The 14,018-nt window shown below is 41.7% G+C and overlaps 1 protein-coding gene and 1 pseudogene across 2 annotated transcripts in view; one reads left to right on the top strand and one right to left on the bottom strand.

Moving 5' to 3' along the window:
* CAV1 (caveolin 1) overlaps positions 1-3,131 on the bottom strand; it is a 32,558-nt gene extending 29,427 nt beyond the window's left edge. Inside the window, exons 1-2 of the mRNA XM_079711781.1 lie at positions 3,073-3,131; positions 1,480-1,644 (exon numbers count right to left, since the gene is read on the bottom strand). Of these exons, the coding sequence (XP_079567907.1) occupies positions 1,480-1,644; positions 3,073-3,102 (195 nt within the window). The 5' untranslated portion in view covers positions 3,103-3,131. The remainder of the gene's footprint in view (positions 1-1,479; positions 1,645-3,072) is intronic.
* An 8,554-nt stretch (positions 3,132-11,685) lies between these two features.
* Positions 11,686-12,577, top strand: LOC307058166 (mitochondrial carrier homolog 2-like; annotated as a pseudogene). The gene has a single exon. The product of its transcript is annotated as a mitochondrial carrier homolog 2-like (transcript).
* Positions 12,578-14,018: the final 1,441 nt, after the last annotated feature.

Here is a 14,018-nt window from a genome sequence, read left to right as displayed (position 1 = left end):
TTTTCCTTCTTGTCCAAAGCTACATGAGAAGGGAAACAAGCAAAAATGCCCTTTCCTCCTTTAAGGCAATGTTTTTAGTAAACAGTTTTTAGCAATTCTAATTTCCAGTTTATAAGCTATTTTTGTTATTGCTGCTGCTTTTAAATATTCCATAATCTGGCTAGTAGAAAAGCCTGCTAAGGCTCCAATTTTCCTTTTTCCTCCACCAGCAAGCCAAGAGAGTCAATTTTGACAGTTACATTTTCCTTCTAGTTGCAGATTAAATTGTTCCCCTTTTTGAAATATATTATTTATAAATGTGAACAGTCTCTGAACTATGGCCCCTCCCATCCTGGATAGGAGGCTGGGTGGGTGGAAACTGCTCATCCACCCCATTGGCTGCTCTGGGGGTCTTCACACTTTAATCTTCCAGGCCAGGAATTTCCTTGGTCATCCCCCTTCCTGAAAGAAAACCCTCTGCCAAGGATGGCTCAGGCCTATGATTTCCCAATCAAGATGGGTTTAAGCAACAAATTCCTCTGATGAGATTTGTTCAGAGGGTCAAAGTTGAGTAACATAATCATAATCAAAAAGTGACCACCCAGTGAGATCTAAGTTTAGCCAATACCCATTCAGTTAACCTATTTTTAATCTTACCAAGCACATCCTTAAAGTATGAAAAGGAACTCCAACCTGAACATCCCATTAGCTCAGGGAAGGCTTACCCAAGCAGTCACTAAAGAAGCAACTTTCCACACCTAACTAGAGGTCTATAGGAGAAATCAAAAGGCACATATTATTTTGGTTGTGTAAATATGCATAGCTGTGTACAACAAGCGCCATGTTTCTCCAGTTAAATACCCTTCATATAAATATTAAATATTTGATTCTATTCTGTATATATATGTGTGTGTGTATATATATACATATATATACACACACACATATATATATTTCATCTTTAGTCAGAAGCATTTCTACCTACTTTGTTATTTTTAAGAAAATCACTTCAGGTTATCTTAATTTTAGCTGAGGGAACCTGCTCACTTAGTATTCCGGTTGTCACCTTTGGCACAAGACCTTACCAAACGATCTCACTGCTTAATTCTATATACAGTGGTGCGCCACCCTTCACTTAGACTTTCAACCTGAAAACGGAAAAAGGGTGACCTGCAGCGCAAACATCTCATCCTCTCAAGGAGTGCGGGGCTGTTTCTTGCTGAGATCCAGAGGTTCATTTGCCAGGAGAAGGGTGCAGTTAAATGAACTCCTACAAAACTCAAGTTAGCTAAATTCCAGATGAACTAACCGGCAGGAGTGGGGAGGGAGATGTGACATTTCTGACGACCGCGGGAGTTCCCTTACATCAAGCCCAGAAAATGGTGAGTGTGTGGCAAAGACAGGGAAAGATACACAGGCTGCTGGCCAGAGGAGAGCTGTCCCGGCCCTCTCAGCGTCTTCTCGGGGCACATCCCTTCCTTGCTGGCCACCTCACCTTACCTTGACCACGTCGTCGTTGAGATGCTTGGGGTCGCGGTTGACCAGGTCGATCTCCTTGGTGTGCGCGTCGTACACTTGCTTCTCGTTCATCTCTTCTGCCATGGCCTTGTTGTTGGGCTTGTAGATGTTGCCCTGTTCCCGGATGGGAACAGTGTAGAGATGTCCCTGCGGAGGGCGGACGGCCAGGAGGGGGAGGGTGGCACCGGCGGTGGGAAGAAAATTTCCAAAAGAAAAACCGGCGATCAGAAAAGTCAGCCTAGTAGCGCGGCAAACCTCGAGGCTCAAAATCGAACTAACCGCTTCGGAAGCGGTGGCTCCGCGCACAGTAAACTCCTTGGAGCCGCAAGCTTTTTAAGAGGATCGAGGAGAGGACACCACACCCCTCGGTACCAGGCAGGGAGCTCCTGCCTCCCCCGCCCGCCACCGCCAGGGGTCAGGGCAGACCCCGCCGTAAGATCCGCCCCAGCCTCAGCCCTGCGCACGCCCTGCCCGCGGCACCCCGCGGAGACCCCCGCAGGGGAGAGGACCAGACTTCCGACTTTTCTCCAGCCCCTCTCTCCGCCACGCCACCCTCTACCCGAGCTCTTCACCTGTTCCCGTCCCTGGCCTCCATTTCCCTTCCCTCCATAATCCCTTCTAGCTTCATCCTTAAGACCCAGCTGGAACCCCCCCGACCCATGGAGTGTCCCCGTTTTCGTTCCTTCCTAGCCGAGTATCCTTCGCACCTGTCCGCGTCCCCCACCCTCCCTTTGGAGTCTCTGTTCCTGCGCAGCTCCCACCACTCCCCTGGTGCTCACAATCCCGCATCCCCCATCTTTGGATCGAGCCAAGTGTTAGACCCTCCTAAACTCTCTAGAACGGTATCTAATCTGCACAACACCCCGACCCACCCTCAGGTCACTCCCAGGCTGCCGGCCTGTCGCTGAACGGCGGCTGAGTTTGGGAAAACGAGGTCTCCACACCCAGGTGGAGACCGAGCGCCGGGAGGTGGTTGGAAGGGCCGGGGGTGGGGAGTGGTAGTTAGGGGGAGGGGAGGGCCGCTCCTCTACAAACACCCCTGCCAGGCGCCGAGATGCAGGAAGAGTTCTTGAGGTGGCCCAAGAGCTTTGGAAAGTGCAAACAAGACGCGCGCTGTCGCCCCGGCCAGCCGGTTCAGGCGCCTGGCGGGGAGTCGGGGGGACTGTCCCCAAGACTGCGAGTGAATGAGCTCCCACCCTCTGCTCTGGCTCTCTGCCTCCCAGCAGACTGGGGCCGGACCGTGGGGGTCCCGCAATAAGGCAGTGCCCCTGAGCCATTCAGAAACGCATCCTCGGTCTGGCAGACCCAACTTGAGGACCCCGACGACCCCCTTTTCCGCGATCCTCTAGCTTAGGGGCTCCCTTGGCCCCCTTCCTAACAGGAAAACATAAAACATTCCTGCCTCCTCTTCACCTCCCCGCCCAGACCCATTCCTCAGCAATGCCAGGGAGAGGAGTGCTCCGACGTCGAGAGAGGGCTGAGGCAAGCAAAGCAGTCGGAATATTTGGAGTGGGAGATAGCAGAAGAAGCACTTCTTGCGCGCCGCGATCCCGGAGCACACCCACCCGAGCCTACCTCTGAGTCTACGTATTTGCCCCCCGACATTCTGGCCCGTGGCTGGATGAAGGCTCTGAGGTTTCCCTGGGCTGTGATTTAAGGGAACTGAGGAAGGAAGATCTTGTATTGTATGGGGGGGGGGGGAGGTTCTGGTGGGGGGTGGGCGGTGGCTGGGAGGGAGCCTCCTGGCTCTCCGCCAAGGGTTTGTTCTGCTCGCGGTTGGCCGGGATGTGTGCTGCGCCGGGTCTAGGCACATCCCCAAGGTTTTGGCAGCAGAGGGCGGGGAGCGCTCGCAGGGAATAAAGAGCAGTGAGAAAGCGTTTTCACCGGCTGGGCTGCTTGGGCAGATATTTTAAACCTGGGGCAACATTTTTCCAACTCTAAGCCACTGAGAGGCGTCCGGGCGGGGGAGCTAATGTTTTCGCAGTGCATCATCCTAGCAGGGGTGGGGAGTGGAGGAAGTCGAGTGCCTGCAGAGATGCCCAGTATGGGCAACCGAACTTCAGAAAGAATTCTGCCCTGTTCTAAGCCTTTTCTTCTCATCGCCCACGTTCCTTCGCTGCTTAAGACACAACTATCTCCCTGTTTCACAGAGGAAGGGATGAAAAATGACCCGGAACCTTTAGGTGCATTTCACATCTAAACACAGAGAAGGAATCTGTGTGGGTGCGTGTGTGATGTGCTTTTGGTGACACTGGTTTACATCTAGTCTGTGTGGATGGAAACTTGGAGAAACAGGCATGCAGAATTTAACGTTTACCAACCGCTTCTGAAATGTCTCTCAAATGCTTTGAAATAAGAAATAAAAATGTTTAACTCTTCTATTAATTTATTACTGTTTTCCCCCAGAACAAAGGAAACAGGTGATGCCATATTTACAAAATACATAAAATATTTACAATTGTACAAATATTTAATTGGAGTTTCAAGTTTACCAGAGAAGATTCTTTTTTTTTTTTTTTAAGTGCTTGGCTGTGAGTTAGAGGAGGCTTAGTTTTTCTAGTAATTGGTTAGAATTTTAAAAAAAGTTGTTAGCAATGAAAATATTTTATCTGTTCCTAAATCGGGGTTTTCTTTACCTTATTATAAAGTGGCACAAGATGAATTGAGCAATAATCAGTCATTTTACTTTGGGGCAATAATAAGGAAATTCACTATCCAGAAACGGAAAGGACATTTTGCATTACATTCCACATGCGATCGAAAGTCAAATTATGATTTGAAATGAAAAAGCTGGGACTTTACCTGAAAGGGCACAGGATACATTAAAAATACTGGCAGTCTAGAAGAGGGAAAATGGGGATGGACACAAAAGGAGGAGGAGAAAGGGAAATAGAGGATGGAACTCCTAGAGTTGATTATCAAGGTGGAGAGAAGACATAAACATAAAAGAGAATGACAAAGCACAGGTTTTTGTTGTTGTTGATAGCAGAAAGGCCATACAGTTTTTGGAGAAAAGATCAATTTCAACTAGATGGCAGAGAAAATGTCACAAATGTTGGCATGACTTTAATTATGCTGACTAGTCATCATTAGAATACTAAAGATCTTCCCAAAGTTGGGTCTTCTTAATTTTACTTCTGCCAAATTGCATTTCTAAATGCTTTGAACAGATTACATGTTAACAAACATGATATTCTAGAAAAGGGAGGTGTCAGGGTCAGTGTGTTGTGTAGTGCCTAGTCTACCTCTAATGATTGCGAAAAGATTGCTATTCCTCTAACTCCTCCTTCATAAAAATGTTGGCTGCAAAGCAGTTGAGTTTTGTTCTATGGAAAAATGTGGAAGCTGTTTCCCATCTTTTGTTATTCAGTCTTCAGCTGCAATGAGTAATCTTGACTGTGAAAAAAGTCAACAGGAACAGGGAGAGAGCATGTCCTGCATTCCAGCAAGGAATGGACTTTGTGGGGAGGCCCGTGAGTGAATGCTTAACTAGCACTCAAAGGAGGGAAAGCAGCCTCCCTGGGGAAGTCCACCCCAAAGTCAGCACAGCACATGGAATCATAATGATCAGTGAAGCGTTGTCAATGCCAAAATGAATTCCTAATGAGAAGAAAAACCACAAACTCTTCATTAACCTGCCCCAACAAGAAGCTGACACCAAAGAGAAACAGATCATATTCTGGTTATAATAGCTGATTGGGATAATTGGCTCCATCCAACTTTATGAGATACAAAGAAAAGATGAAGTAGAACACTGTTAGCAGAGATTTGAAATGAATAGATGATGTAAAAAGATATATATTTTTTCTTTGATACCCACAGAGATAACTTTAGGCTTAGAGGCAAGTTAATAACTTCTCCAAATCATTTACTAAAAAAAAAAAAAAAAATGGGTAAATGGCAACTCATTTGCCCTCTACTTTTTTTTTTTTTTAGGAAGCAGCCTTAAAGGTCAGCTCATGCATTATATGTTACTATATAGAGAGCTGAAAGGACACAGATCATCAAACCAGCCATCTTCGAAATAAGGAAACTGAAGTTTAAATACATGAAAATGATATGTTCTTAAGGAGTTTTGTGGGGCAATGAAACATTTTAAAATTCATAAATAACTATAGCACCTGTTAACAACTTACGAGGCATGGGATTCTTAAGTAGTGTAATGAGGACGGCTGTGGCAATACTGTGAAGTTTGTTGCCTTTTGTGTTCTCTCATCTCTTTCTCTAGGCCCCCTAACCCCTGAGCACAGCTTCCTCTTCCCATCCCTTCCACTCTAGGTCCTCTTCATACTCTCAGCTGGCTTCATTTCATTCCCACTCCAGGATTAGGAATCTAAGGTTTGACCATATATGAAGGTTTAAAAAAGCAGTCATCTTTCCAAGCTTTCTCAACACTCAGAAGCTTGATACTGCCCAAATGTGCCTTTGTTGATGAGTTCAAAAAAGTGACTGTAGCTTGGATTATAATAAGAATTATCACTAGGTGTGATATAAAAACAATTTAATAACTAGTATGGCAGAGCCACCAAGCAGTCATTCTAGTCTTGAGTCACAGCTCTGGAGTTGTGCCTTAGTGACCTGCCGGCTAGCTGCTGGCTTATTGGGAGTTGGGGGCCCTTGGGAGAAGGACAAGAGGGGAGGGAGTACATTTTAGAGCAGTGACTATTTATACGCAAGTACATAAATGGCAATATTTTTACAGTCTGTGTTTCAGCTGAGTATTTACCCTGTTTTCACCATCACCACCTCTCATACCTTCCCCTATTCACCCCCATACCCCAGATCCCATTCAGACCTTCTTCCCATTCCTGCCATACCTTCTTGCATACCTTCCATTTTATACATGGAAAGAAACGGCTTTCTAGAAGAAGACTTTGCCTCATCACCCAGTCCCTTCCTATCCCTGTTCTGGTTTGAAGGCCTCACTGGAATCTTCCTCAGTTTGAGGAATTCATTGGTCTTTCCATTTTGACTCTCTTCAATGATTTTTTTTCTATTTATTTTCTTAAAAAAAAAAAGGACAACTATTTCTACATCTTAAAAATCTGATCAAGATGGCTGAAAAAGTATTCTTTTTATACTGTTTCTTTAAATTAGCTTTACTTTCTTTATTTGTAAAATGAAAAATATAATTGACGTCTACCCAAGAGGGGTGCTGTGAACATTCAATGAGGTGATGCATTTAAACCACTGAGAATACTGCCTAAATCAAAACAGATGCTAGGGTTAAGGAGATAAATTTCAGTCCACAGATTCAGGATTGGAATAAATGTATTTTCTTTTATAGTATTTTTATTGTAAAATAGTTCAACCATCTAAGATATACCAAATAGTGTAATGAACACTCACCATAAGCCTGATCAAATAATTTTGTTTTGCCTGGTTCACTTCAGATTTTTAAAGTGGAAAACATAGATATTATTCTGGTCTCCTGTGAGGTATAACTTTCTCTTTTATTAATAACTGGACTTAATTTCTTTTACAAACCCCATTCCTTCAGGTGGCAGAAACTTCACCTCAATCAAGTCCTAGTTTCTTCCATTTTGTTAAGGTTGTATTGCATCTAAGTTCCAGGGGCTTATTGCCAAGGAGTCTCAGGGTGGGTCTGTGGAGGAGAGTCCCTTCCTTAGTTGTACATCTTGGATCTGCTGATAGGTACATATCCTGTCTGTCATTTGTCCCTTCAGGATGCTGCTATAATGTCCTCATGCTGATTCAATATGACCCTTAGGGCTAGAGACACCTTTTGCTACTTCTGTCCTTTTCTTGGGGCTCTGTGCAAGTCTGATGAATCTGGGTGGGCAGGCCTGATGGAGCATCACAGAGCCTCCTATGGTAAATGTGGTGTAGAGAACAGAATAAATGCCCTGCCACCGTGCAGAGGAACTCTAGAGGGTTGCTATCTCTACAGGCCCTACTCAGAAGCAAGAGGCACAAGTACCTCTGCTCTCAGTTCCTCTTTTATCTGCGTTCATGCTAGGGATGCACGTGTGTCAAAAATTACTTTGCTTATTTTCCTAATTTCGTCTCCCTTGAACAGGAAGCCTTGCTCATATATCACTCAATTTCTTTAATGCCCTGAATTACCCCAGGACCAAGGCTTTTGGAATCAAGAGAAGCTTTATCTCTGCTTTTTCGTCGTAATAATCCTTCCCTAGGTATGGTGGGAGGTGAGGTAGGGGAAGGCTCCATGGGCATCCAGAAAAGAACATCAGTAAACATTTCAAAAGTGTCATCATTCATTAGTTTTCCTCTTTCCCTTGGAGAGGGAATTAGATGAAGCTAGTCAAAAGGTACAAACTTCCAGTTATAAGAGTAATAGAGATGTAATGTGTGAATGATACACATAATTAACGCTGCTGTATGTTATATATGAAAATTGTTAAAAGAGTAAATCTTGAGTTCTCATCACAAGGAAAAACCTTTTTTTCCTATTTCTTTAATTTTATATATATAGTAAATGATGAATGTTCACTGAATTTATTGGGATAATCATTTCATGATGTATGTATCATCATGCTATATACCTTAAACTTATGTAGTGCTGTATATCAATTATATCTCAATAAACTGGAAGAAAATATAATCCTGGTAAGATTTTGCTGGTGACATATAAGATCTATCTGGTCTTTCTGAATTATAACAAACCCTCAAATTCAAATTCCAAATATATAACTTTAGAACTTCTGCCAACATTTATATTTCATTGATAGCTTTATATTAAGGCTTCTATCCTTCTAATTAGCTCAAAATATTAATGGTGGAATAATATCTTTAGCCTTTAGCTTTTACTGTATCAGTTTACTATATAATTTTCCTGTCAAATCTTTGTTATTCAAGACCAAATCAATCTGACTGGTTATTCAGTATTATTGAAATAAGTTTAATTCTTGGGAAAAGTTTTGAGTAGGAAATCTTGTGTAGAAAAGTACAATTCTTGTCTGTGTCCTAACTAAAATTGGTAAAAATATAGTTGTAAGTGCTAAATCAGTACAGATGACTATGTCTGAATTCACAACAGCTAATTAAAAGCAAAAGATGCAGTGAACTGGTTCTTTCTTTGTCATCATATATCTAACACATATTTTAAAATTGAATTTTAGGGTGTATCAATTATTGCTACAATAATTCAGCACAAATAAAGTACTACAAAGCTCAGTGGTTCTAAAGAACAACCATTTATTTTCACAGATTTATGGGTTGGCTTAGCTGGGGCTCAGCTGGTCTAGTCTGGGGTGGCTGGGGCAGCTCTGCTTCCCACGGCAGGCCTGTGCTGGCTCTGCTCCATGTGTCTCTCACCCTCCTTGGACCAGCAAGCTAGTTAGGGCAGGTTCTTCTCATGCTCCAAGGAGTAGCAGAGGCACAAGAGACAAGATAAAATATGCAGGACTTCTAGAAGCCTACACTTGGAAATGACATACTGACACATCTGTCCTGTTCTCTTGGCCAAGGCAAGTCATATGACTCAGCCCAAAGTCAAGGGACTGACAAGTAAATCCCACCAAGATGAGGCCAAGGTGAGGGTGTGAATGCAGCAAGATGTGAGAAGCCCAAATCTACGTCACCTGTGTGTGGTCGTTAGCGACTGGCTTTCAGTTTTTCAAGTTTTAATCTAATTCCTGCGATATACCCTTTGCTATCTTTTATTTCATTCTCAGAAAGCTTTACATATGTTTTAAAAATCTTTCTATTAAACAGTTGGTAACAACAATAACTAAATCTTTTAATCTTACATTAAATGCAAATTTTCTATATGAGGATTCTCAAATACGATGCTTGACAGAGGGCCTCAGATCAAGGGGCCCAGCAGGTTACAAAATACATTCTCTTGGCTTTAAGCAGAATATGATTTTCAAAGCAGCTGACAGTCTACCTTACTTTCAAAGATTAGGCCATCTTATTGTCATCGTCATTATTATTGTTCCAGATTTAGAACTCAATATGATGAAACTTGTGATTTTTCTTTGAAAATGCGTGAAATTTTGTCTCTAGGTATTCAAAATTTACAGACTTCCTTTTTCTTTTATATGTAAATTTTTCCTTGAGTTTTTTCCCCATAAATTACATTAAAAACAAAATCATTATACAATCTGATTTGTCAGCATATAAGTAAATCTAAATATTGAGAAAATGCTAGATGTAAGCAAACATAAACCACATTGAGTTCTTTCTTATTTGTGCTGAAATTCCAGGTTCAGTTCCTCGTTTCACCATGATACCATATAAGAAATCAAACTAACTGCTGTGAAATTGGGGGATCTACCTACCTTGACTATTTTAATAACTGGATAATAGCCCTACCAAAATAATTGTTCCAACATTTATTAAAGAGAGGAAGTCTCAATCCAAACACTGATATAATCAAGGAATAATATGTTCAGAAAGTGTGAAAAGAGAGGTAAAAATATCAATATTTGGCTCATTTTGTTTTTACCTAGGTAGATTTATATAAATAATAAAAGTAATGCTAATTACAGTCCTAACTAATCCAAGATTGAAAATGTTTAATATGAGGCTCAGGCATATAGCAATTTTTCAGAAAAATTGGTGTCAAGTGGTGAGCCAGATTGCTACATTACATCTAGTTGAGAGAATTCGAATTTTAGATATGTGGACAATGACTACATTTCCTCCTATTCAAGTGAAACAAAATTCTGATCACCCTTTATAAATATGGAAACTCCATAAATCTTATTCAAAGTGTGACTAACTCTCAGAAAACCTAATAGGACAACAAAATGTAATATAATATATAATGTAATATAATCTGTATCTGAGATAAATGGCATTTTATAGTATACTAGTAGAGTGTTTGAACAGCCTACAAGTAAATCTAAATTTAGAACATCACATATTTTATTTTAACAAATAATTAATTAAAAAATTCTATTTTAATGAAGTAATAAAGAATAAAAATGGTAGTAGTCCCTGAATACTACTGTGAAATTATAAGGAGATATACACTGTAAAACTTTCATATTTTTCTTAAGTTAGTGTAAATATTTGGGAGGAGTCCTTTACAAAAGCCCTTTGTTTTGTAACTAACCCATCTGGCTTTGTCAGAGCTCTATTATTTAACAAAGGAAACTCTCTTTCCTTTTGGCCCTTTCCCTAGTAAATAAACTATTTACCAGGAGTTGCTTTTACCTGGGGGAAATTTATGTCTACAACCACTCCCTTTGAGGCAACAATGCTTAATTATAAAATATTTCACTCTTCAAAAAGTATATATCAGTTCATATTGACCATTTATTAACTGGTCTGGTCTTTATAGAGAACTTTACTTTCGTATAATTATATATTGAGTATATTGAAGGTTTTTTTTTTTTTTTTTTAACCAATTCCAGGGAAAATTTTGGTCTGTAACATCAGCTTTTGTACATACTGGAGGATGGGTTTAATTCGGCACTGCTGGCTTTGCTGTCAATCAGTTCAACTTACTTCAGGGGGAATGTAAATGTGTTTTAAAGCTAGTATGGGGGATTATAGTTATGGGACAGACTGTAGAATCTTTTTTTTTCTTTTTTCTTTTTTGATTGTGTTGGGTCTTCGTTACCGTGCACGGGCTTCTCATTGCGGTGGCTTCTCTTGCTGAGGAGCACGGGCTCTAGGCCCGGGGGCTTCAGTAGTTGTGGCTCTGGGGCATGTGGGATCTTCCCGGACGAGGGCTCGAACCAGCGTCCCCTGAATTGGCAGGCAGATTCTTAACCACTGCGCCACCAGGTAAGCCCTAGAATCTTTTCAGAGGGTCAAATAATCTCTCTTTCAGTTTCTTCTTTTCTCTGTCTTTAGCTACTTCATCTTCACCTCTCTCCATGTCTTACTCAAGCTAATTACTAGGGCCTTGCTACCCAAAGGCCCCTGCAGCATCACCAGCATCATCAGCTGGGAGCTTGTTATAAACCAGAATCTCAGGTCCAATTCCAGATTTATTGAATCAGAATCTGCATTTTAACAAGATCGCCAGGTTATTCGTATGCATATTAAACTTTGAAAAGCAGCATTCTAGGGGAAACTTGAAAATGCTTATTCTCTGAAGGTGTTAGGGAGGTGTTAGGCAGAAGCTGGGCAGGGAGTGAGTGTGCGCGCACGAGGGTGGGCCAGTGAACCCCGTGGCCCTGGCACATGATCCCGGACCGGCTCTGTTGCTTGGTGGCTCAGTCTGTATGTCCCTCAGTGGGTGCCATCATGGCGGACGTGGCCAGTCAGGTGCTCCTGGGCTCTCATCTCACCATCCTGTCCCAGCCACTCTTGTATGTGAAGGTGGGATATGAGCCTCTTCCTCCAACAGTTGGACGATATATTTTGGGGTGGCAAGTATGTCAGCTTCCTGGTCTTTTTTGTTAGGCTCAGCACATTGCAAACATCCATGGGAAGCGTGGGTTGTTCACAGGCTTAACTCCAAGACTGTATTCAGGGGTCCTTGGAACTGTGGTCCATGGTAAAGTTTTACAACATTACCAGTAGTGTGACAAGGTTAAGGAGTCATGATTTGGAAATGTATAGAAAGAACTTTCATCTCTGACCGAGTTATCAAGGAGACAACTGGAGGGATGATGGCTTCTTCTGCTGCTGCTCTCATCACTCATCCCTTTCACGTGAGCACCCTGAGATCTATGGTACTGTTCATTGGCGGAGAATCCAAGTACCATGGGCTTCGTGACTCCATAGTAACTATCTATCAGGAAGAGGGCATACTAGGATTTTTGTGGGTGTTATTCCTCATCTCCTAGGTGACATCATTTCTTTGTGGCTCTGTAACTCAGTGGCCTACCTCATCAATGTCCTTGCACCAAACGGTGGGGTTTCCCCCATGAATGAAATGAGTTATTCCCTAGCTGTCACAGGATTTTTTGCCAGTATGTTGACCTATCCCTTTGTGCTTGTCTCTGATCTTATGGCTGTCAACAGCTGTGGGCTTGCTGATGGATGCCCTCCTTACTCCCCAATATATACTTCTTGGATAGATGGCTGGTGCCTGCTACAAAAAGAGGGAAGTATGAGCCGAGGAAATAGTTTGTTTTTCCAGAAGGTCCCCTTTAGGAAGACTTATTGTTGTGACCTGAGGATGTCAATTTGAAGATGTGGGACAGGGACAGTGACATTTCTGTAGTCCCATATACACAGAATTATGGGAGAGAGTGTTGGTTTCTATACAGTGTGGAATGCTTTTTATTAAATAATCATTCAGTCTTGGGAAAATGAAAAAAAGGCAGAAGTTATGTCAGCAAATAAACTAAAAAAAAAAGCAAAACAAAAAATCCTCATATATAAGAACCACGAATGGAGAAAAACCTCCACAAATACATGCATAACAGAGCTTGTACATCATCATAGGAAGAGCAGTAGTAAGGCAGCCTGGTTGACTTACAGGGAATCCCAACTCCGAAAAAGAAGTAACATACTATTAAAGAAATATTTGAAGGAAATTGAAGGAAGCATCATTTAAGGGGAAACCCTACAGGCTAAGTTGGCCAAGTTGTTTGCAGGGAACTGGCAGTTCTTCCCATTTCTGTAAACTGAAATCTTCTTGGAATGTGAAATCAAGAATTACAAACTGGGCAGCAGCCAGGATGGGTTTTTGTTGTTGTTGGGTTTTTTTTTTTTTTTTTGCTTTGTTTGTTTGTTTGTTTGCTATGAAAGGAGTTGAGCCGTATTAAATTCTCCCATTAGCCACACCCAAAACGTGTTGGCTGTGGCAAGAGCTGAGGCAGCACTGGCCTTAGGGAGGGCTTCAAAGTAGCCCAAACCCACCCTGCACTAGAAGCGTGTCATGCTGGGCCAACTTCATTGAAGATTTTAAGACTGGGAGGATTTTCCTTTCCAATTCTGAATATTTCTTCAACTCTAAGAATCATGAAATCATGGAAATCTTTACATGAATCCCTAGTTCATCATGCAGCATAGAGACTGCCTGCATCTGATCTGTCTCATCATTCCAAAAGTTCTAACATGAAAAATAGTTTATGATCTTTTTTGCCATTTCCTCTTGTTCAATATATTTAGGATCACAATTCTTTTTGCGTGTGCCTACTCTAATAAAATTATCACTTAAGATGACCCCACTTAGTCTTTCTCTCTCTCAGAAAAAAAATAGTTTTAATAAAATCGTTCTTTGTACAATATTTTTCATCTTTTATGTGGCCCTTTACTCACCTTTAGAATAAATAATAACAACTCTGGCTCTTTTTCAGGGGTCTATTTTCAAATTTATAATCATCATAAGATCTTCCTCTTGTCTAAATAAAATGTACATGAATAATTCAGTTGATTACTCACTTGTTTTTTCTATATGATAAAAAAGTTTTTTTGATGTTTTATTTCCAATGCTTTGATCATGACCCTCCCCCACCCCTTCTGCCCTCTTCATGGCCCCTGCACACGGAGGCTACCAGGAAATTGATAGAATATGCTAGATACTCTGTGATTTCATTTAGTTTATATTACCTAACCCTAAATAATGTGTGCTATTTCTGTGACTGCCTCAACACAGTCATATCTAAACTGGGAAGGAAGGCTTG

This window comes from Hyperoodon ampullatus (genome assembly GCF_949752795.1).
Source record: "Hyperoodon ampullatus genome assembly, chromosome: 9".
NCBI classification, from domain to species: Eukaryota; Metazoa; Chordata; class Mammalia; order Artiodactyla; family Ziphiidae; genus Hyperoodon; species Hyperoodon ampullatus.
The sequence above is the reverse complement of the archived record's forward strand: the minus strand, read 5'-3'. Positions and strand labels throughout refer to the sequence as shown.